This window comes from Eleutherodactylus coqui, chromosome 4 (genome assembly GCF_035609145.1).
Source record: "Eleutherodactylus coqui strain aEleCoq1 chromosome 4, aEleCoq1.hap1, whole genome shotgun sequence".
Taxonomy (NCBI): Eukaryota; Metazoa; Chordata; class Amphibia; order Anura; family Eleutherodactylidae; genus Eleutherodactylus; species Eleutherodactylus coqui.
Genome location: NC_089840.1, coordinates 225,092,546 through 225,118,336, shown reverse-complemented (window position 1 = coordinate 225,118,336; position 25,791 = coordinate 225,092,546). Strand labels below are relative to the sequence as shown.

General features: G+C 43.5%; 1 protein-coding gene across 2 annotated transcripts in view; it reads left to right on the top strand.

The window, feature by feature from the left end:
• The window catches only part of FAM13C (family with sequence similarity 13 member C), a 284,231-nt gene that overhangs the window by 213,631 nt on the left and 44,809 nt on the right, over positions 1–25,791 (top strand). For both annotated transcript variants that reach the window (XM_066600788.1, XM_066600787.1), the window contains 2 exons: positions 80–192; positions 18,973–19,030. In XM_066600788.1, coding sequence (XP_066456885.1) covers positions 80–192; positions 18,973–19,030 — 171 coding nt within the window. The remainder of the gene's footprint in view (positions 1–79; positions 193–18,972; positions 19,031–25,791) is intronic.

The following is a 25,791-nucleotide window of genomic DNA, read 5'->3' as shown; positions in this document are numbered from 1 at the left end:
TTCTATTTTTGCTACAAAAGATGGCACCATTCAGAACGGAATCATTCAACCTTTCTTATTTTATTCTTGTTTTCTCAAGGAAATTGAGACTGTAAGTCAATGCCTTCCCGAAATCTGGACGACTAAAGGGATGACATCTCATGACCATAGCCCTCACGTATCCTTACGAGGAACCTCCGATTTTCAGACAAGGTACTTTTTCTCTCTGTCTTTCTTTTTCTTTGCAGACATTATGTAACTTCCAGGACAACTGTGATAAAGTGTCTAGATAAGTCTGTTTGTACATGTAAATGACAAATGACAAGAAAACAAACCAGCAAGCCATCGAGTACACAGTGCAAAGTGTTCTCCAATGCCGGCTTTAGGTTTCTATTTGTTCAGGAGCCCGGTGTGCTGCCAACCTCCGAATCATGTCCTACTTACTACAAACGTCTACTTACTGCAAGGGTATGGCTAAGGCGTGTAACTGGACTGGATGTACAGAGTTCACATATAATGAGACGTATTCTGCGGTTGAAGTATTTGGATGTGTGTGCTGAAATAGGTAGGTTGAGTTCACACTAGTGTTTGGCGTTACGTGTTGGAAACGCTGAACAGAGTCTCCGGTGCAAATGTGGACTGTGTAGTGTTAAAACTTGGTCAGACAAGTATCAGTTTGTCTCCGATCTAACCAGCATGCCAGTACGCTGAACTGGCTGCCCATCCACTACAGAACTAAATTCCAACTCATCACCATCACCCACAAAGCTCTCCATGGCGCCACGCCACCGTACATCGCCTCCATCCTGTCCGCACACCACCAAGCCTGCACACTCCGATCAGTCAACACATTTAGATTTAACGCCCCTCTAATTTGATCCTCACATGCTCATCTACAGGACCTCTCTAGAGCAGCACCGATCCTCTAGAACGCTCTACCCCATAACATCCGGACAATCTCTCACAGACGGACCTTCAATGCACCTCTTCAGGGAGGCATACCAAATCTGCTGATCTAATCCCCCAGCTCCCCACAACATGCCCCTGCCCCTCCCTATGGCATCCCAAGCCTTCCACTTTGCCTATTGTATACATCTTTTGCCCCTGTACCTCCTTATCACTACCCTGTTCGATTTCCTAATAATTAAATACCGTATGTAATTTTTATACTGTTTTGTGCTCCCCGTGCCTCCTCTCCTGCCCCTGTACCATCTGAACCACCCCACCCCGTCTCTCTCCAAATAAGTGTATACCACACGTAACGGTCTTGTTTGTGCTCCCCCATGCTTTGAAAGCGCCGCAGAATAAGTTGGAGCTATACAAATAAGGATTATTATTATTACGCTGGTTGTTTAAAGGCATACACTGTAAGATATCTGCAGCAATCAGAATGATTTACTGCGGTGATTTTGTACATGGCTGTCTTCATAAAAAATATTTTATCAGTGATGACCAAGAAAAATGTATAATGAGACCTAAATGGTTGTATATGGGGGATTGTCCGACACCTCAGTTGGCCACGTTGTATATCCATGGCCAATCCTTATTGTTTTAATGCATGATAAGCAATGCAGGAGGTGTTGGGCAGTGTTTTTAGTTAGTATACAGTGGTCCTCATCTCTTGGTCAGAATGGGAAGTAGTTATAAAGAGCATTTCTTGCTCTGGAGGACCTGCCCTGTCCTGCATTACACAGATAAGCCATAGATGTGAATAGGCACAGTGTAATGCTTCATTTGTCCTCTGGTGGTGCTACAGGGAAGTTGAACTCATACTGCCAGAGATTACAACTGATCGCTAGGGATCTCAGCAGGGGATCACTTTGTGATGTTTATTGACATGAGACCCTTCTAACAAACAAGTAGTAATTGTTTAAACCCCTTTAATATTAACAATTCTGATTTATTCTGGGCAGTTTTTTTGCATTCCACAACTGTGATATACTTTAGTTGCAAAAGCAGAATAAACTTGGTCTGCCTTTTTAGATACAGTATGTAATTTATGAAACCGCTGGCATAGTAGCATGTAACAACATTTGTACTATGTAATCTCTCAACCTCATCCTCAAACAGTAGTAGAGATAAGCTCGTCTATAACAGTAGATCTACTATGTGTTCACCACCAGAGATAAGCTCATCTATAACAGTAGATCTACTATGCGTTCACCACGACAGCTACAGGAAACAAGTGATTTTCTTTTCTTACTGATTGCTATTATTCTTGGAAATTGTGAAATATATTAGCAATTCCAACTATAAGTACTGTTCGGGGTTCAGGTCCTTTAACAGTATCCATTAACCCCTTCAGTGGCAGGTTTATTGTTACCATGTCATGCCTCACAGGTTTTTTAAATGAGTCAACAATGCAATTTAATCTCGCAAGTTTTTGAAAGTACTGTACTACTGTAGTTGGTATTATGGCAGGGAAATCTCCGGGGCTTGCTGCGCTGAGTATGCACTAAATAACCTGGATGATTTCAGATGACAGCTCAGTGCTCTGCACATTTCAACACTAGAGCTGTCCACGGAAATCTTCCGGGGTTTAACTGCATGGTCAGTGCAGCAAGCCCCGGAGATTTTCGGGGTGCGCCACTAAAGGGGTTAATGTTCTAATGACGAGCGCTGATCAACAAGATCAGCACTCATCTATCTGTCCTTCACACAGGCCAATTCAGACTTTTAGTAGGGGACGAACAATAATTTATACAATCATTTGTCCCCATAGTGTATCATTGTTGTTGCCAGCACGTCCCTCGTCTACACTGGAGAATGTGCTGCCCACAACCGGGATATTTTATGCTGCATAAAAGATGTAATTACCGGATGATCAAGCATTTACTCGTTTGTCAGATGGTACATTCAGATGGTCTGGTCATCAGGCAATCAAGCAATCACACCTAGTAATCGCCCACCATAAAAGGCCCTTAAGGTAACCAGATATGTTAACTATTTGACTACCAACTGTGTTAACTTTGCAGTCACAACAAAATATTTATTCCACACCTCTCTTCTTTCTCTCTGAAATGCGCAATATAAGGGCTCTTTCACATGGGGGAATTCGTGCAGCTAACTTACATGCGCAACACAATTGCAACTATTAAGGTGCCTTCACACTTGCGATCGCGACATTGCTGCGTTTTCTTAACACGAATGTCAATGGGACTTTCTAATGTTAAAAAAGCGTCGCACAAAAATTGCAGAGCTCAAACATGCGTTTTCTCATTACAAAGTCCCATGACATTTGCGTTAAAAATGTCTTAGAACAAGGGGTTTCTTATGGAAACATTCAAATGAAGGAATTTAGCCGCACCAAAAGTTTAGGAATTTTAGCTTGCACCTAAAAAGAAGGGACATCAGCGACTGAAATTTATGCAACCCAAATTCCCTGCTGCGTGAAGAGGTAGGACCTGACCTATCTATGGTGCGTGATGCGCAGGAGTTTCCATAGACTCCTATGGGAGCTGGACAAAAAGGGAGGGGGGAAGGAGTGCTGCCACACCGCTAAACCCAGAAGCACATTTTAAATGCCCCTCTGTACACTCCTGTTAGTCCCTGCGGAGATGAGAGGACTCCCCAGGGGTCCCCTTCATCTTAGCGGGGCTGGGGTGATATCCCCACAGCGGGGAGTGAAAGAGCGAGATTAATGGAGTCCCCAGGGAACCCCTTCATCACTGGGGACTCCTTTCATCTTTGCTGTGCTGGAGGGATTTCCCGGCAGTGCAGAGAGAGGGATTGTATGATTGTATAATTAGTTAAAGGGGTTGTCTCATTAGAGATAATCCCTTTTAAAATGCAGGTGCCAAGGCAATAAACTGTAGGGAATAGCTAGGACAAATGTATATACCAGTGCTCAAGGTGATGGTGATCTCCACATAAGGCCTCTATCACAAAAGTGTTGCGTTTCCACACTGACCGCATTGCATCTGAAAATCTTGTGAACGGGGAAAAGCCGCAATCAAGTCACTGCCAAAATTCACATTTTCTCGTGCATTCACACGAGTGGCTGCAGTGTTTATACGCCGCAGCGCAGAAAACCCTCGGTCAGCATAAATCCTCGGCATGGCTTCTAAGAGTTAACTAGAACCAGCCATAATCTTTTCGCACCCTTTTTTTTTTGCATCTCCCATAGGGGTCTATGGGAGCCGCCAACGTATATTGGCCGAAAGATAGGGTAAGACCTATCTTTTCCGTCTGCGTATAAAATCGGTCGCCGTTATTAGTCACTGATGTCCTATTATTCCCGGCGTGCCAAATTTACGCAACTAAAAATCGCTCATCTGAATGATTACATTGGAAACCTTTCCTGGTCTGCTTATCAATAATAAACTCAAGGCTATCTTGGATTGCAGGTATGATGGTGTGACCTTCTTGGCATTCCGTTGACAGCAGGTCAGCCCCCCCTCTTATTTTATTTTTATTCGCATTGCACCTTATATTTCGCCTTAGGGTCCTTTTAGATGACCCGTTTCTTGTTTGAACGAGCGAACGGGAATGGGCAAAAAGCGAACAATTCCCGTTTGTTGTTGGCTCGTGTTTAGACCATTACCGTTCACTTGTGCTCATTTGAACAATTTTTTTGGAACGCTGTCCCTTGAGGTTGGCCTGATGTCTTTAAGATATCAGTGAGAGGTCAATATGACTTCTCCATGAGCCTTGAGTTCATTATAACAAGCATATATAAGTATAGTTAATTATAAAAAGCATTATATAGCTGATAGGCAATAAGGTAATCGCCCTAGATTCTGCACCAGGCTCCCCTGGAAAACAGCAGACAACTGCAGCCAGTCAGGAAATGTAGTGCTACACAGTGACCATTCAGATAAATGGCTGTTCATGTATTACAAGGATGTCATAAGGGTGCTAGAAGAGGATCGGCGCTTGTTGAGTGGCTCTCCATGTTGATTCGTAGAGAGGGTCCTGAGTGTGGGGCTCCACTCTATGACATCCAGCAGACAGCGGTTCTCTTCTTGAGACGACTTCCCTTAATAATGGCTTTACGAGTTCTTCCATTGCTCTAAGGCATTTCTCTCCTATGTTTGCATAAATCCAAATGTTTGGAACAGCAATCCTGTGCCGACAGATTTGAATGGCAAAGGGGGTAAGTGATATGTCATTAGTAGGTCAGATCACAGACATTCACGATTTGGGTTTTCCAAGTAGTTTTATCTTTCGACTCTTTCAATTCTTCTTGTCTTCTTATGACAGATGTCTGAACAGATATTTAGTTTGGTGCTTGTGTACGCCGCTCTCTGCTGTAGGCATCAACGAAATTCTGAGAGCAATACTAAACTTTTTTAACATGTCATATAAAGGCGCACTTCACATGGGCGAGGGTGACATCGGGCGGTGAATGCCACCCCATATCGTGCTTCTTACCATGTGAAAGCTCAATGGATGCGAAGTGTATTCATCTGAAAACAACCTTGCATCGCTGCGGGGGTAAAGGGAATCCCCCGCCATGGCCGTCACAGAGGATTGCGGAACTTCTCCCATTGCTTTCAGTGGGGCCAGTCCTGCTGCCGCCTGCCCCACTGCAACCAATGGGACTGCGATGCGAGATTACGCAGCCAGATAGGACATGCCTGGAATTGTTTCTTGCACAGCATCGCATCACGGTGTCATGCAGGAAAAAGATCGTTCATGTGTATGACCACATTCAAAAGAATGGGGTTCAGATTTTTGCATCTCGCAATGCAAAAATCTCGCACAATTTTCTCGCTTGTGTGAGACTAGCCTAATGGGCCACTTCAGCGAAAACACATTTTCATCCCTGCCCCCTTACTTGATTGCATGTCACACTCTGGAGGTCTCCTATGTGTAGTGCAGCCACTTACATGCAGTGCAGCTTCCTGTCTGCTAATCAGCCATCATCTTAAGTGAGATTTTTTACTTTCACTTTCACATCTATCCCATGATGCTCCAGCACAGCATTAGCTAGAGGCTGTACCATTTCTACTTGCTGGTTGGACAGTTTAATTATTACCTTCTATATTCAACTAAATAAGCTACAGACCATAAGTAAACACTCAGGAGGATGTGCTGTGATCTCCTCTATTATAACTGTGTGACAGCAGCGGTGTGATCCTCATCCGTAACCGTGACAGAAGTGCCTGTGTCTCCGTCTAAGTAGTTTATGTGGTTGGGATCAAGTAACAGCATGACACAGACTGAGAAATTTACTAGAATATTAACACATAACCTACGTACATCTGAGCTGGTCAGAATTGAGATCACATGACCATTTGGAGAAAAAGAGGCCAGGAGAAATAACTAACTAAGATAACACCAGCTCACTTATATATACTTGAGGGTTGCCACATAATGAATGAAAAAAAAAAGATTGACGTGGCCATCTAATGATATATCAGAGGACTTTTAATGTAGAGGTCTCATAGCAAAGTACAGAGGACATTCGAGGAGGAAAGGGGAATCCCAGTGGCCAAATGGTTCCGTCTCTGGATGGATTTGCAGCCAGATCTGCGATGGAACCTCCGGCTGGAAGTCCAGACTCAGATGTGAAACTGTTCTTAGTTATGTCAGCAAGGTTACAGATAGTGGCTTATTTCCCATGTCATATAGGGTATATGTTTAGATGATAACGTTTGTTTATAGCAGTCATGCACACTGTAATGGGGGTCTGTGTACAAATTGTATTTTACATATTGAAGATAGGATAGGATTCATCATGTGTAATAATGAAATGATACCGAAGGGTGCCCATACAGCTTTCATAGCTATCCGTCCAACAGCTATTTCTTCGGAATCGCCAAACACATAAATATTTAGTTCGGCCAAGCGCTCATGTGTTTTCAGTAGGCAGAGTGGAGAAAGCCGCTGCCAGACAGCTCTGGCGGCAGCTTATCTCTAGGCGGAACAAGAGGGTCAGGTATTGAAATTCAACGTTTCTCAACATATAAAAACTGTACATACAATAGTAAGCTGATCCTTGTGAAATCAGCAGGTTCAACTGAATTTTCCCTAATGTATATGGGGGGGGGGGGGCTTAATTTTTTTTCAAATCCTGTTGTTAGTGCAAAGTTGAAGGTTTGAATGTGGACCTGCCGAGAGGCCATATGAATGTAGTTTTTTTGAAGGCCCAAGGAAACGATCAGCATGATCTGTGCTTGATTTTCAGCATGTTGCAAAATAGCATTCTGATCCTTATTGAAGGTGGAGAAAGTAACCTTTCCAATGCATAAAGGAGGGTCTGAAACAAGAATTACAACAACCATATGTTGGTTGACCCTGTGTGGCTAGCTTACATAATTGTGCTATGTATGTATTATAATGGGCCATAATTAGAGATGAGCGAGCATACTTGCTAAGGACAATTGCTCGATCGAGCATTGTCCTTAGCGAGTACCTGCCCGCTCGGGAGAAAAGGTTCGGCTGCCACTGCGGGTGACAGGTGAGTTGCGGCAGTCAGCGAGGGGGGGGAGAGGGAGAGAGAGATCTCCCCTCTGTTCCCCCCTGCAGCTCCCTGCCCGCCGCCGGCAGCCGAATCTTTGCTCCCGAGCGGGCAGGTATTCGCTAAGGGCAATGCTTGATCGAGCAATTGCTCTTAGCGAGTATGCTCGCTCATCTCTAACCACAATCCATTACATAAGGACTTCTGTTCAGACAGACACATTTTCAGCGTGATTAATTTACAGTAGGTGATGTGGATTTAACGAGCAATGTAAAGACAATTTTATGGCACGCTGCACTCATATTTACTGCAGCAACAATGACAGTTGTGCACCTGTTTTACCAAAGTACATGAGGATTTTCAGGCCGTTCTAGTCTGTTCTTGTTTATTAGGGGATTTTACTGTGATTTGTTTTTTAAGCATAAAACCCTGAGAATTACTACAGCATTGAATAAGCATTTGTTATCTCGACAGGGTATTAAAACCCATTTATATTGGTATTGTTGTGAAAATACCTTCAATCATAGATGTTAATATTTAATAGACTATACAAGGAGGTCAATACAACACAAGACTCAACCTTCCTCCAACCTCCCCTAGCAAAAGACTGCTGAGCCCAATACATTCAAAATAGCAGCATGGCAGATAGATGGACCAAAAATGGCACTGAAGATAAAATGCAAGGTGCAAAGAGGTCATTTACATGGCAAGACAAGAATAATAAGATTAATGCTTGGGGAAGCCTCTCTACTACAGCGGGCGATACTCATGGGTTCTTTCTCTTCTCCTCTCCTCTCTCTACATAGACTAGATTTCTCCATCAACATGTGATCTATTGCAGCAGAAATGTTTCCTATTAACTCTTGCCAAACCATTTTTGGATTCAGGGTTTCCTAAAAGGTTTTCTCTTTTTGCTGTTATACAACAGTGCCATCTGCTGGCTAAAGCCAGTGTGTGTGCTCCAGAGAGGCTCTGACAGCGGAGTGGCTGGCAATAGACGGTAAGAATACCCTGTCGGACGTCTTCTGATATTGGAGCTGTACAAGCTTCAATCAGAATGTAGGAAAACGTCAGACAGTGGATTGGAAATGGTTAAAGTGAATGGGACTAAAGCTAATTCTGTTCACATGTAGAGGAAAAAAGATGCTGCAGATTTTCTACTGTAACTGTACTGTGACGCTAACCTGCGGTTTTTGCTGTGAATCTGCTGCGGAAATTTCGCAACAAAGCTGCAACATTTTTGCAATGTGTGAGCACACCCTTAAAAAAATGTGTTTCTGTGTATGGGGCTAATTTTGTAATTGGATACATTTTTGCGTTTAGCCTTCTTTGTGGTAGTTTTGCTTCTCGTGTGCAGGGGGATTCTGATACTTCTTTCTCTTTAATTCTTTGGTGTGTCTGTCCTGCACCCAATCGTGATATATGTATATTGGGTAGTGCCGGTATCTTTTCTTTGTTTATCTGATGTGAATATTTTATACCAGCAAATGGAACTGTCCAAGTAAGTACATGGTTGACCACGCTATAAAATGGAATCTTGTAGGGCTGAAGCAAAATCCAAGTTGCTGGGAAAGTACCAGACCTCACATAATGAACAATGGGATGGAGAGAAGAAGTGGCCAAAATACTAGCTGCTTTGCTGCAGGAAGCAGACAGTATATAGTGCACAGTGAACTGGTTGGTACTGCAGACTGAGACCCATTGACTTCAGTAGGACTCGGCCTACAGTACTATTCCTGGCCCGCGTGCAATGTATGGAGCTGTCAACTTCCTGCAGCAAAACTGCTAGAAGTGGGACAACCCCTTTAAGTCCCTACATGGAGGTGGGTAAATCGTGAGATTTAACACTCCCTCGGAGTGGAAGAAAACCACATTCCAACGGCACCTTTAGGCCAGCCGTTGCAAAGGGCTGCTGCGAAGGAAAGCGCTAATGGGGTGCATGTCAATATGTTGCTAAGGAGGAGCGGCTATAGAGGAAGTATTACCCCTGTACCCCTGCTGCACCTGTAGGAGACCTCATGGCTGGCATAGGGGCCATTGGCAGGTCTTTGACCGTGAAGGGGAAGGGAGGGGGGGGGGGTGTTGGGTTAGTCCCAGACTCAAGGCCATATCAGCAGGGTTGGGTCCGGTTACAAGGGTGGCATGTAGTAGAGAGAGGTCTTTGTCTGGGAGGGGACTGAAGAAAAGTCCACATTGTTGTGTGTCCAAGTTTAACTGTATTTAACGTCTCTGGCATTCCCAGACAACTCACAGTATGGCTGTACAAGAACTCCTTCGAACCTAGAGTCAGCATAAGGGAGGGTGACAATCACTGGGACCTCTTAGTGCTAAGGACACAGATCCGGATTCAAACTCTGATATCATGGCCAAGGATCGGTTTCTAGCAGTTGACCAAGAGCCCCACTGTCTCTCAATCGCACCCAACAAACAGTGGGCCTGATAAAGTGCCCCTTCTATTGCTTCCAGCTTCTTGCATCAAAAGATCCTCCTGAAGTGATGTAGCGACCTTCTATATCCCATGTATGGGTTCCAGCGTCTGCATGCCTCACGTGACCTAGCAAACTAACAGAAAAAACACATAACAAATCAACAACACAATAGCAAGTCTTAGCCGGCAGAGGGCAGGCAAATCACAAGTAACACAATGCCGAATTGGCTATATACTGCACACTAAGATGCATGGTACATGGGGTGCAGGGGAGACCCCCTCTACACATGGGAGAAGATATGTTATAGAGGGGGGTGAATTGTGTTGCAGTGGAAGATGTGGTATTGCTGGGTGGGAGAGGTTGAGGGCAATTAAATTAATAAACAGAATGGGAGGTCTAGAATACCCAGATTAGAATTATTCACCTTCCTCTAAATCAACAAGGGGAAGGGGGTGGAAACAGGCTGAACTGGATGGATATTTGTCTTTTTACAGCCTAACATACTATGTCTGGTACGATGAGAGGCATCAATGTTGTGAGGGGAAGATGTAGCGTTGCAAGGAAGAGTTGTTGGTGCTCTTAGGTGGAGATATAGCACTGCAAGGAAGGATGTTAGTGCTGTGAGGAGAAGTAGTAGCCCTACATGGAGGGGTCATTGGTGCTGTGAGAGGGGTGATGTGGCGCTACAGGGAAGGGACATTATTATGGCCCCTTGAGGTAGAGCAGTTCAACAATATGGCTCTCACACAAGAAGGTTATGCATCCCTGTTGTAGACCAATTATTGTGATAGTCAATCAGGGTATATTCACTATGGCTAAAACTATTTCTTAAATGCAGTTTTATTGAAGTTTTCGTGTAAAAACCAGAAACTGTTCATTTCGTTTCCCCATGGCTTTTTTGCTTCAGTTTTAATATCTCTGTTGCTCATAAAGAGAGCTATTGCAGTAGCATTAGTATATAGGGTAATGGCTGTAAATGCAAATTTGTTACAAGATGATTTCCTAAGGGGACATACAATTTTAGTATAGAATTTTATTGAATGTCTTCATATTATTGGAGGGTCATTCTGCTTTATGTAGGAAATGTCTTTGCACAGTGTGCCGATTCTTCCGGGTCACCATATGACAAGCATCCGATGAGTGATGGGTGTAAATGATCTACAGAACCTCTTGTTTATTGTAAATGTACTTTTAAGCTCCCAGCTGGAGCCGGACATAACTATTTCACGGCAATGGTTCTATTTACCGTTCATAATTAGTAAAGCATTGCCATATACTACAGAGATTAACGAGACATTTGAACTCATTTGATCAGTTTTATAATGTTGATGTGCTCATCTTGGTAAATATTATCTTCAAAGTGCAGAGAAAGCTAAATCTGCACAGCAAAGCAACTAATGTGTAAATGGAGTTACAAAATCTTATGTATTAATGGAAGAATATTGATTTAGTAAAGTACAACATCAGGAGCAGACTGGGCAAATGGACACCGTCTAAGCATTGTGGAGGCCAACAGCCAGACACTGAGAAACTAGGCTAGCGTCAGTGGAGCCTTAGTAATGATTTAGGGGCACAGTGGGGTATAAGTGGCTCAAGAGGCATAGTGGGGCCTATAAATGACTTGTGGCAAAGTGGAACCTATAAATTACTAAGGTGTCACAGTAGGACTTAGAAATGACTAAGGAAGCACAGCTGGTCCTATAAATGGTTAAGGCTGCACTTTAGGGCCTATAAATTATGACTGTACAGGTCATTACAGATATGACGATACAAAATATGTGGGTTTTTAAACATTTTTTATACAAACAGGAGAAAATGCCCCAAAAAGGTTTCTTTACGTCTTTTTTTTTTTTACACTATTTTTATGTCTATATAATTTTTATAGCCCTGTAGAAGACTTGAACCACAGCAGCTGTGATCGCTATAATAATGCATTGCAGTACTTCTGTACTACAATGCCTTATCGCTTACAATAGCGATTATAGGCAATGGCAAGCTGGGATGCCAATATCTGGCCTCCTGTTGCCATGACAACCCATCGGCCCTCCGCAATTACATCGCGGGGGTCTGACATCACAGAGGGAGCGCACTCCCTCTGTAAACCCTTTGTAGGGCTTTAACAGGGGGTGGGTTCGCTGTTCTTATGTACTCCCAATGTTGCAGAGGGAGGCCGCCTATCGGTAACAGTCGGCTCCCACTGCGGGATGGTGCAGCCTCAGCTGAGCCTGTGCCATCCACCACATGTAAGTTTACATCCTGCTGCGTTAAGTACCATGCGGCCAGGACTTAAACTTACGTCCTGTGGCATTAAGGGGTTAATATCAACATCTGTGTGAAGAGAAGCAAGGGAATTTTGAACTCTGGTCCGTTTATGGGACTACAAAAACCCTGCCCACAGTGGAATCCTAAAATAAGCCTAATTTCTTTACTGTCAAAATCCCATATTAGTCGCTGTTGTGTTCATGGTAGCTGGTTGCATCATATAATGTACATAGTACCCTCTTCCTCAGAAAGTGATGAACATGGCCAACTGAGAACTTCATACCTGCTGAGGAAGAACTCTTTTTGTATTGCCCTCCATATCCTACCATTATGCATTGTACCTTTAGGCTCACCCCTGACAGTTAAGAATAAGCGCTGCTGAGATTTCATGTGTATCAATCAGATGCACTGTCAAAAAAATTGCGTCCTTGCAGGCTCCTCAAGATACTGTACAGTGTAAGCAATAACAAGAAGAGCATCATCAGCGCCGGGGGCGAAAGCACAATTGTTAAAGTTTCCAAATGTGTACTTTTTAAGCCAAGTTAAAAAAGAACTGTATACTTGGCACTTGCCATGCAATACCCCACAGGGATGCAGAAGGTTCAGCCTCCTTTAAGACATTTTGGGGAATATGCCACAGCACACTCCTTTCCCTGCACACATTACTTAGACCGCACAATGTCCTGCTATCCGCTATTACCCCTTTATTTATTGTAAAAACTCTTTTTATGATGTACCTTTAATAAAGGCTAGTGGATACAAGCACTACTCATAGCATAAAACCCCATGGTATTGGAAACATGGAGTAAAAAATGGTGCAGAGGGATATTTCTATAGATTATCTTTAGGCTTAATTTGCTGTATTCCCTGCACAGGAGATGTCATTAGTGGTAAGAGCAAATAGTTTAGAGTTTATAGCAATCGTGATGCTTTCCAGGTCTCTGTAATGAACAAGTGGCCTCTTCTAGATACTTACAGAATGTATGACCCCATCTAGTGTAAGAACCTATTATAGATGTGTGGTTGCTGCTGTATGCTGCCGGTCGGTTGCAAAAAATGGCAGGATATGCCAGATTTCGTAGGTATATGCTATAATAATAGTAAATATATAAAAGGCTCTTACATAAATCGGCTGTACAAGTGTTCTATAAGAGGCCACTTGTTGATTACATAGACCTGGAGTGCTTCATGATTACTATAAACTCTATAAACTATCTACACTTGCCACCAATCTTATAGATTACGCTGATATTTCTCATTTACTCGCTAAGCATTGAATCATGTCAAGAGGAAGCAGCTCTCCGTTCCTCCTTGAGGAGTGTCAGTGCTATGGCACCCAATGTCTGCTCAATGTCAATGATATAGCAGCATTGATAATCCTCATACCCAGATAGCTCATTGCTCCGCTCAACATCTGCACTCAACAGGAAGGTATCAGGGCATGACAAAGGTATTTTTGGACAACTAGAACCCTCTCCTGAATGTACTGTAAAAGGGTAACTAAAGTTTGACAAAATGACTATGTAATAGTGACATGTCAGATATTTTGGTCATTGGGGCCTTGATCTTGAGTCCCACACAGTTCACTGATATGAATGCGCAGAAGCACTCAGAGTGCTTTACCCCTTCGGTAGTGATTGCCTCTGTTTGGTGCTCCTCAGTAGAAGAGCGGTGTACACATTCATAGAAAGTCTGTTTGCCGCTCTGTTTTTATCTGCAGAGAGAGCCGAGCAGAGCTGATGACAGGCGAAGGAACAAAGCAAAGAACTTTTAAGTTCTTCTGTCCCTTTATTTCAGCAATCAGAGGGGGTCTTAGTCAGAACCTCTGATGAGTCATAGCTTCAAATGTTTATTAGTCTTTAAAGGCATGATATAGTAGATAGCAATTATTATTCTGTATTATTACAGACCTCAATTAGTAAGCTTCTGCTTAAGATTGGCCTTACACATTGAATCAGCCAATCATCTACTGTGTATGTCGGCCTTTTGACCCTCCCTGTTACATCATTCATACTCATGAACTAGCGGAACTCGGAAACAGCGGACATAACTAAACATGAAACAGACATGACAAATGCCCAAAACACGACCAAGCATACCAGTATGTGCCCAACATGCAGCCAGGTTGCATGTAGAAGTTTAGAGTAGAAACCCATGAGACAATAAGGACCCTTGAAGTGTGATCGCGGGCTTAAGTATCTTGGCCAAAACACGATCAGCATACCTGCATACATAAACAGATGTAAATAGACATTTTGGCCAAGATACTTAAGCCTGCGAGCCCAGTTCAAGGGTCCTGGTTGTCTCGCAGGTCCCTACTCTAACAAGACAGCTTTCACATGATACCTGCTTTCATGCATGGCGGAATGTATGCGTTTCAAGTGGAAGGTATGTGTGTCGTTTGAGCCCCTCCTCTGTATGTGTTATGTCTGTCCATGAACCTGCTAGCCTAGCCCCCTTGCTTGTCTAGAGAGAGATCACTATGATAACCCCTCTAGCCCTGGCCCCTCTCAAGCCCCACCCCCGCTCTTGGTGAAACCTACTAGCCCCGCCCCATATCTCCAAATATGGGGAGATATTTCACAGATTCCCTCTCCTCAATCGGGGGGGGGGGGGGGGGGCGGATCCCTAGCCTGCTTCAGGATCTTCTCATATTGATTTCAATGGGGCCAGCGCTGCTGCTGCCGGTCCCATTAAAAGCAATGGGCGATATCGCAGTTTCTTCTTTGCGATGTGGGAAAACATCGCTCATGAGAATGAAACCATTGAAAATCATTGGTTTCATTATCATGCGTTTTCACTCACTCTCGTATTGCAGGGAAGTCGTATTGTCAGTGGGTAAGGGCCCTTACTCAGACCTATGCTCAAACGCGGTGTTCCTAATGCCGTGATTTACGAGAGCTGTCTGTTCTATTTTTGCGTTTTCACATTACAGTGTACCATGTGTTCAAAAACGCCTTCAAAATTGTGGTAAAAATGCCAGATTTTGAGCTGTTTTCTGAACACATGTGTGAGAGTTGCCTAAGGGTGTGTTCATGTTTTTTGTTGTACTTTTGAACCAAAATTGAGGAAAACACATTTAAAAAACTGTATGCGGTATTCAAAGACCACATATGTTAATAAGAAACTGCATACAGTATTAAAAACCGCATGTGTTTTTGATGGATTTTTTAATTGTTTGTAAAGTGTGCAATTATATACAGTATATACAGGAAGATGAATAACTCATACCAGCCATAGATAGATAGATAAACAGATATGAGATAGATAGACAGATATATAGATAGACATGAGATAGACAGGTAGACAGATAGATAGACAGACAGACAGACAGGAAATAGACAGATAGATATGAGAGAGACCGATAGATAGACAGATACATACCCCGGACCACTTCTCTGTGTGAGGAGACCAGCAGTTCTGGAGATACTGTACACTGTGTCAGCAGGAGCGCAGGGGGGTGACCTCATCAGCAGCTTGATCTGGTCCGTGTGGTGCCATGTTTGTGTCTGCCTGCCTCTCTCCTCCCCCCTCCTTTTCTTCTCTGCCACAGCCGGGAATGCACTCTATGTGCATTTGTATATGGTGGGGGGGCGGTCTCTGGGCCCCCTCAGCGCAGGGGGTGGGTTGCCATTGCGACCCCTGTGACCATTGACGGTACGCCAGTGATTTATGCTACTTACATCATTAACCACAGTCTTGTGAGGTTGAGCTGATTTTTTAGCAGTATCTTTTACAATATAATCTGGTGACTGCTTCTTTTGAGTGGTCATGAGTCATTATCAACATCCCTCTACAGCTGTCTCCAGACTATAGACACATGTTCTTTTATATCAGCAGCAAATTAGGTTGCTTTATAAGGATCTGATATCTTTGAGGACCATTTGTGAGCAATACAGCATTTAACTCATTTCTGTCAGTTTTTTCCACACTAAAGGGTGACTGACTGGATCGACATATTCTGATCATTGTTCCTCTCATTTAACCTTCCTGTATGTGCAGATCAAACTATGATTTGATGCATTTTTATATTTCCAACTGGTTTGGGTGCAGTGTCTAATCGCACTTCCTCGTAACACGTTAAATATGTCTTTATGACGTATCTTTGCCTCTTCACAGTTGCCGAACTTTTTAAATATTCTTTAATTAAGGTTCTATTTTATTAGTGATCTTCTCAGTGGCTTTATTAATACTTATCTGGAGCAACCAGTGTTAGGGAGCTGCAGCCAAAGCAAATAGTATCATGGGAGCATCAAAAGAGGTCTAGGGGCACGTGACGAGAACATTGTTCATCCTCTTCACAAGTCACTGGTCAGACCACACATGGAATATTGTGGATAGTTTTGGGCACCGGTACTCAAGAAGGACATATCATAGCTTGAGCGGGTTCAAAGGCGGCAACTAAATTTGTAAATGGAATGGGTGAACTACAATACCCAGAGAGGTCAATATTGGGGTTATTTACTTTAGAGAAAAGACAGCTGATGGGTGACCTAATAACAATACAGGGATCTCTTCCATCATCTATTTATACCCAGGACTGTAACAAGGGGGCATCCTCTACATCTAGAGGAAAGACGTTTTCTACACCAATTTAGAAGGGGGTTCTTTACTGTAAGAGCAGTGTGACTATACAACTCTCTGCCTGAGGACGTGGTGATGGTGAACTCGATAAAAGAGTTTAAGGGGGGCCTGGACGTCTTTCTTGAGCGATACAATATTAGATGTTATAGTCACAAATTACTTCAGAAGGGTTAGTGATTCGGGGATTTTTTTCTGATTGCCAAATTTGAGCCAGGAAGGAATTTCTTCCCTAAAATGAGGAGTACTGGCTTCTACTTCATTGGGGTTTTTTGCCTTCCTCTGGATCAACATTGCAGAATAATAGGCTGAACTGGATGGACGTGTCTTTTTTCAGCGTTACATACTATGTTATGATGTTTTTATGCAATGGAAACAGACAAGCTCCATTGATTATTTTGGGGTTCAAGTGTTGCAAGGCAATACTGCTAACCACTGGGTCACCCTTGTGCTTACATGTACACATACTAATGGATCTATATGATGGAGAGTTCTTCAAGTTTCTCAGCTGGTGACTGGGAACATGAGGACAGCCATTTATTCCCATGGTATGATGTCTAATTTGGTCAAAACAATCTATATATGGTTAGTTCCTGTAAGGAGCTCTTCACTTTTTATTACAGTAAACACTAAGCCAATCACTGCTATCAACAAGAGTGTTGACACAAAACAGCATGTGACCGAGCTCAAGCAAATATGTGCTGTGTCTGCGGAGATCTGTGCTTGACTCCGGGGTTATGTCACCTGCTGCGCTACACCCCGCAAACCAGCACTGAGGAAGAGCACTTCTCATTACAGGATGCCTTCTTCCCCCACAAATTAGAACCACAGGTGACTAATACAAACTGCTCCATGGACTTATATTATATACCAAATGATTGCTTGTGATTTTGCATGTTTTTTCTAAGACTTCAGACATGTGTACCGTAACCATATATTGTAGTTATAGTAATATATGCAATGTATAATCAAATGACTACAATGAAAAAAAAAATATATATATGTCTGAGCAAGCTGGGTACTCATTTTATCAACCTCAGAAGGATGAAAGGCTGCCTTGAGTCGGCTACCTGAACCATGCAGGGATTGATCTCACAACCTTAGGGTCATGAGCAAGAGCTTAGGACTGCATTTCTGCTGCCTTAGGGCGCCCACCCACTGGCGTTTGCGATTTTCGTGCGTGAAAAACGCAGCGTTTTCGCGGCGTTTTCGCGGCTTTTCCATTAATTTCCATTGACTTTCATGGGTGCATTAGGAGAAAAATAAGGACACATATGCAACTGACAGTTCCTATGTTAAAAAACGCAACGCAACGCAAAAAAAAACGCCAGTGGACAGGAGTACATTCAATTCTAATTGCTCTTGAGAAAAAACGCAAAACGCAAAGAAAAAAAAATCGCCAGTGGGTGGGCGCCCTTAACACTCTATGCAACACAGATGTATGTCATTGGCATTACTTTACAGGGCATGACTGTCATACTGGCTGATCAGCAGCAAATGTGTCAATGTGTCTTAAGAATTTTGGAGCTGCCCGCAGGTTGATACATTGGAGAATGTTCACACGTGGCTATATGATGATCCTTTTTTAAGCACAGATTTGAGTGTAGAAAATACTCAGTGCATTACAGTAACAGCAAAGCGAAACAGACTTCAAGAAATCTCTTGAACGCAATGTGGAAAAAAACCAGCAGCGTAAATCAGCCAGCTGTGAGGTTTTTCAATCCGCAGCATGTCAATTTTTGCTGCAGGGTTTCACTGTCTAATCAGCCCTTTAAACGTGTGCATGAACTTTGCAGCAAAGCCTGCGCTATAGTCTGCGGCAAACCTGCAACACATGCGGATTTTGCAGCGGGTTCATTGCAGATTTTTCTTTGCTCAGTACGTCCTGCATGGATGCACCCATTAACCCATTATGCTACCAGTTCTCTGGCAGTACAAATGTTAATAAAGGGAAAGGAATAGTGGAGCGAGTCAGGATTTGTGTGGATGGCGGCTCACCGATCTCAACAACGCTGTCTCCAGGTTAAGTCAGAATTTAAGGGAGTTTGGAGATCTTTGAAGACTTTACCAACGTTTAGTTTTCATCTTTTCAGTTCTCCTTAAAATTCCTGGTAGTGGATGTCTGGTCCCTGAAATACGCTGGAGCGGCCTTGATCTCTGTGGGTTTCCTTCCTTCCTGACAGTATCCTTGTTGTTTGATTCTCACGTGCAGACAAGTAATTGACGACATTTCTTGTATTAAAACCAAATCTAATCAATCCCATTAGAATATTTAGGACATTATATTTATTACTGATTTTTTTATTTGTTTTTCAGGAATAGTCCCATAATGCGGATCCAGGATTTTGCTGAGCAGCTGCAGCATGCGAGTGAGGTGAGGTCATAACTAACTGTATATAATATGTCTGACTACATACTAGGGATGAGCGAGTATACTCGCTAAAGCACTACTCGTTCGAGTAATGTGCTTTAGACGAGTATCTCCCTGTTCGTCCCTGAAGATTTGGGGGCCGCCGCAGAGCGGGGAGCTGCAGGGGAGAGCGGGGAGGAACGAAGGTGAGATCTCTCTCTCCCTCTCTCCCGCCCGCTCTCCCCTGCTCCCCGCCGCAACTCACCTGTCAGCCGCAGCGGCACCCGAATCTTCAGGGATGAGTAGTGCTTTAGCGAGTATACTCGCTCATCCCTACTACATACCCATCTCTGTATTGTGACATACATGTAATCAGGGGCATAGCTAAAGGATAGTGGTCTCGGGTGCAAATGTTCAGCTTGGAACCTCTCCCTTCATAACTTCCTGCCAAAAAAACTTTGCAAAGAACTTCGGGGTAGATGTATGAAACTGTCTAAAAGAAGAACTGTCTTATTTGCCTCTAGCAACCAATCAGAGCTCAGCTTTTGTTTTACCAGAGCAGAATACAAAATAAAAGCTGTGCTGTCATTGGCTGCTATGGGCAACTAAGCTCTAAATAATGCAGTCACTATATAATAGTCAGATAACAGTTCTACACAGTAATAGTGATTACAGTGCAGTTACCCCTTGTGACATCTCTCCATGATTGGTGTCATTAACTTTCCCTTTCTTCTCCTATCTTGGTCCAGACAACCATGAATACTTCATGGAGAAATATTGGGCTCAGGAGAAATATTGAAGGTGTATGGGCACCTTTAAATTGATGCCTACAGATTTCTCTTTGAGCTCCTCAATAAGAAATAATTCACTTGGTCTAAGTCACAGATTTTGGGCAGTGACCCAATTGTAATGTTGCTTAGGTCTTTTTTTTCTTACTAGAGTGAACTTTGTGCTGACTGGAGTGAATTATTCACACACAATGATTATCGCTCAAAATTCGTTCAAATGCCCGCAAATGAGCAATAATCATTGTGTGTAAACACTACCATCGTGCACTTTTCATCTGAACGATGATTTTAAGGTGAACTTAAAATCCATCATACAGCAGCACAGAGATAAAGTATCTCTCAACAGACCGCATGCTGTGTTCTCAGTAGGAGACAGGAGATTACATTGTATTCTGCCAGCAGCCCTGATGAGAACAATGCAGCTGTGTGCAGAGCCCAGCCCACATGCTGTGCTCTGCAAACAGCTCCCTTTTAGATGATAAAGTGTTAATGGACAAATGCAGATTGCGCTTTCAGAAAGTAATGAGTTTGAATGACACTTTTCTTATTACTCATTAAAAAAAACCTCAAAAATGTAGGCAGGACTAACAGGTTTATTGGCAAACTTTCTCACCATACAGAAGTGTTCCATAATTCAATATACTTGCAAACCAACAAGATGTAAAGAATTAAACCGGCCATATGGGGGCAACAATCATCCAATCTCTGGGGCGACTGCCCAAGAACCCCCATTTGTGTTATAGCAAACTGCAAGATATTAGATACAGGTGGATGGGATGTGTGATAAGGGCTGCAATTTACTGCTGTGGTTGCTCTGTATATGTCAGTGCTTTTGCATAATGCATTATAGACAGGTTTTCTGCTGCTCCATGGTAAACAGCATTACACCTGCTCCTGCTGCGGCCTCCTGTGCTCCGTGATCAAGCTTATGTTATCTAGTATGATGTCTCTGGAGAACAAACATATAGGATAACTGCTGTAAGTATATTAATAGCAGTGTTGGGGTTGTCGCCTGCTGATCTTGTCAGACCACAGGGGTCTAACAGCAAATAGCAAACTTTAAGAGTCCTTAAAGCTACTTTTCCTATATGAGGCTCGGCACGGATATGAGGCAGGACAGGAGTGCTGACCAACAAGAAATACGCTAATTTAAATGGCCCTTACACAAGCTGATTTAGATTACATGGGGGGATGTTAATTCAATTGTTCATTCCCCATACACTTTCATTGCTGGTGGCAGCACATACTGCTTTAGGCATTTAGTGGTAATTCATACAAAGGAAATTAAATGTTTAACACCAGAAGGAGCAAGCGCGGTAAATTCACAGCACTTAGTCCCGAGCTTTAATCCCTGCCGATAGTAAAAATACAACGCAGAATTAAAGCCCCTGCTTCTGCAATGTAGCAGGTTGAGTCCATGGCTGTTTGTCACAGCTGAGAACCCGGAGGAGAAGGCAGAAGAGGTTTTGAACTTCTTCTGCCTTCTGTCTTGCAGGCTACATAGCGATCAGTGAGCTCTATGTCGTGAAGAGAGAAAGTGGAAGTGTTACTTCCCCTTGCTGACCCATTGATCACATGATCACCGGGTGCCCACTGCCACAGCAGAGCTGCAGTGGACTAGTAGACCCAGATCAGCTCTGTTAGTGACTACTGTCACTATAGGGGGATGTATTCCCCTGTAACTTGGGCTCCTATGGGTGTTACTACTATGGATGACCCAGCTACAGTGAAAAAGTGTGAATCGAAAAAAAAAAGACAATGCGAATGACCCCCAGAGGTCTTATATGACGTACATGTATAGATGTATTCCCAGCCACCATGGAGAGAAAGGTATTGTTATCTCCGACAAGATGGGTTAGGATGGGAGAAACCCTTTAACATATCTTTTTGATGTTTTCATTTATTGTTCAGTTGTTTTTTTTATTGATTTTTTCTGACTAGGGACTGTCCACAGGCAGGCTGAGTGTTCAGTTTAGGCTGTGCTCACATCTACGTTGGAGCTCTATGGGTATCTTCACACGGGACAGAATATTCCACAGGACGCTGCAGAATATTCCGCTGTCAAAATCCATATGGGGTACTGCTAGGGAAAAGTGATATGGAATAACACCTGATGGAACTAATTGAATGTAGACTTAACTGGAGCAGTCAATGCCAGTCAGCTGCTGCAAAGGCAAATAACATCTTGGGGTGCATTAAGAGAGGTATAGGGGCGAAGGATGAGAACATTATCCTTCCATTATATAAGGCACTTGTCAGGCCTCACATGGAATACTGTGTACAGTTCTGGACACCGGTGCTCAGGAAGGATGTTGCAGTTCTTGAGGGGGTTCAAAGAAGGGCAACTAAATTAATAAATGGAATAAGAGGACTGGAATACCCAGAGGGGCGATCAAAATTGGGATTATTCACCCTGGAAAAAAGACGGCTAAGGGGCTACCAAATAACTATGTATAAATACATTAGGGGACAATACAAGGATCTCTCCCATGATCTGTTTACACCCAGGACTGTGACGGTAACAAGAGGGCATCCGCTACGTCTAGAGGAAAAAAGGTTTCATCACCAACACAGAAGGGGGTTCTTTACTGTAAAAGCAGTGAGACTGTGGAACTCTCTGCCTGAGGATGTGGTAATGGCAAAATTCATACAGGAGTTCAAGAGGGGACTAGATGTCTTTTTAGAGTGCTATGATATTGCAGAATATAGACATTAAATAACCAGTGGGGTTGTAATCCAGGTCTTGGCGTCATCAAACGTTGATCCAGGGATTATTCTGACTGCCATTATGGAGTGAAATTGTTTTCCCCAAGGGGGCTTATCGGCTTCTGCCTGATTGTTTTTTTTTTTTGCCTTCCTCTGGATCAACAAGGAGGGGTGGAAACAGGCTGAACTAAATGGACATTGCCTCCCTTCAGCCAACATACTATGTTATTATGTTATGTTATATGTCTAACTCGTGGAATTTGATGTTTAATTGAAAATGGCAGAATTCTGCCGGCTGATCTGTGTGAAAGTCCACATTCAGAGCTGTGGATTTTGGTGCGGATTTCGACAGCGGAATATTCCACAGCGTCCTGCGGAATATTTTGTTGCATGTGTAAACGCTCTTACAGAGCCTCCGCCATAGATTCAGTCAAAAGTGTTAGATAAAATAGCGCAGCGTGATGCTCTGATTAGTCCCCTCTGGGTACAGCAGTGCGATGTTGGGAGGTGAGAGGAGTGCAGCGCCGGCTGAAATCAGGCTGTGGATGCTGCAGCATTTCCGCTACGTGTGCTCATACCCTTATGGTTGGTAAGGTCATCGGGTACTGTTGGTATTTACCTCCAGTGCTCCGCATCCAAGTGCTTATATTTCACATTTCATTTACCGACAGCGAGATTGCTAGAATGGGGCGGTCAGGGCCGGTAATTAAGCACTTTTACACGGGACGACTATCGGACACTGCAGTGCCTGACAACCATCCTAGCGATAATTGCTCTTGAGCTTTTACGCAGGAGCGATCATCGCTTGGTGAATGGAGATGGAGCGGGACGGAGATCTTTGCGTCCGCTCGGTGCCATTCGCAGTGGACAGACAGTTGTTCATAGATGCATGATGGTCCGTTTACATGGAATGATCTAATGAGCAAATTGCACCATAATCGTGCAAAAGGGGCTTAAGTGTAAAGGTGAGGAAGGCGTTTTTTCTCTCAATAGGGAAATATTAAAGCAACCCTGCAGTCCTGGACAAACAAAGATGGCCGCACCACTTCTCTGACTACCTGATGCACTCTGTGTCTGAGGGACCTCTCACACGGGCACATTCCACACTGCATGTCGCTTTAAATTCTGCACCAAAATCTGAGGATTTTGATGCGGAAAGAAATGGCTTAAATCAACCTTCATCGCAGTATCTCAGAGGAATTATTTCACTATGTGAAAGGTCCCTTAGGCTAACTTCACATGGGCGAGTTCGATATAGGGCCACGTATCCCGCCCCCATATTGCGCTCGCCATCCATATGAAATCCCTGAGGATGCAATTCATTTTCATGTGAAAACAGCCTGGCATCACTTCGGGGATGCAAGGAATCTCCGCCGGGGCGGTCAGGTTCACGGGGATACTCTCATTGTTTTCCATGGGAGACTTCGGACCTTGTGTATGACGAGAGAGCACGCACAAGATAGAGATTGCCGCGATTTGTTTCCCGCATAGCATTACGGTGCCATGCAGGGAAACCATCGCTCTTGTGTATGATCCCATTCAAAACGCACAAATCTTGCACGATTTTGACATCCATACGAAGGCAGCCTCAGGCTACCAATGCATAATAATGCATAGTTTGCAAACGCTGGTCAGAGAAACAGTGCGGCCATATTTGATTGTCCAGTTCTGGAAAAATTTTTAGAGTCGCCCGTGCGTTGCAGCATTGCTGGTGATCTTGTGTGACCCATTGCCATAACCTTAAAGAAATATCTAATTACGTTGTTCCAGTACTATAACTACTTCTTACTAGTGCTTCCCTACAAAATTATGAACACTATATAAATCCTGTATACTGAACATGTAGCAGATCATCTCTAAATGAAAGACTACCCACTGTCCTTGGGCATTAAGGCTTAAGCATTCACATTGGTGCCACGGCTCCATTCTCTTGGGTAACCATTGGCACTTGGCTTATAGAACAGTCAATGGGATTTGCTGTAAAATGGATCAGATGTATCCATCATGGATCTTGTAAAGACATACAGCGGTGTGAACACAACCTACTTTATCATCTGTTCCATCACTCACTTCGTGGATAAGTTGTATTTCCTATTTGATGAACAGCAGCAGAAATGCCCAATTGTTATTCTTGAAGCAAGCAGTTCTTTCCTGTGTATCTTCTCTCCCGCAGCCTGCGTGACTTGGTGCTTTCGCTGGGCTGCAGACAATAGGCTTCTGCGTCACTGCCATAAATAGGAACTTCACATCCAGAGATTTCAGTGGCTGTGACCGAGGGGCAGCAATTACGTAGTGTGTTGTGTACAGCAACCTGTGGAGCCGGGTTTATTGTGACATGTAATGAGGTTCCCGCTATCTGTCATTGTCCCTTAGTTGGGTGATGCCTGCAGATTTGTTTTTTGCTCTTTTGGGTACACAAACAATAAATGTTTGGCTCTTTGAATGATTCTCCAACGAACAGCAAATATTCACCTTGGAACGTCAATACTATACAGAATTATTACTAGACTGTATTCTGCCTAAAATAATGAGCAAATCCCAAGACAACGCTGCATTGTAGTCCAGAGCTGCATTCACAATTCCTGTAGGCTACAAAGATGAGAGATATTTACATTTCTGGGATACTCAATGACTTGGCAGAGCATATTTACTAATGCTGGTCTACCATCGGGCAGTTCACCAGTCATTGTGTTATGTGCAGGTGGATGGTGATATGGGGCAGCAGTAAGGATGTTTTTGCAGCAAACTTGAATTGACTTGCTGTTTACATTCTTCTATCCATAAGAGGGTACATTATACTTCAGTGTTTCTTGCATGTTAACACAGGCTTTACGATCCTCCTTGGGTAGCAGGTCACAGTCCATATTGAGGGTGGCTTCACACGAGCGTGTTTTTGTGCATACATAAGTGCGCACCCATGTACGTGCAAAAACACATGTGAATGCAGGTCAGTGCATTGCCTTTAATAGAGCCGCGACTGCTGCCGGCGGCTCCATTGAAGACAATGGTCTGCCGGCACCCCGTAATTGTTTTTCAGGGAAGGGCTTTAAAAATAAGCCCTTCCCTGAAAAACAACAATTTTAGTGTAAAAAAAAGAACAAACACACAAAAAAAACTTACCTATCCACCGCTGCCGTGTCCCCGGGGGAATGAAGAACACATCTGCCGCATGCGGCAGATGTTTCCTTCATCCCCGCATGGAAAAAGAATTCTCTGCTGCACCTGCCACATTTGTGACAGATGCAGCAAAGGAATTCTAAATCCCCGCGGGGATGAAGAACACATCTGAGG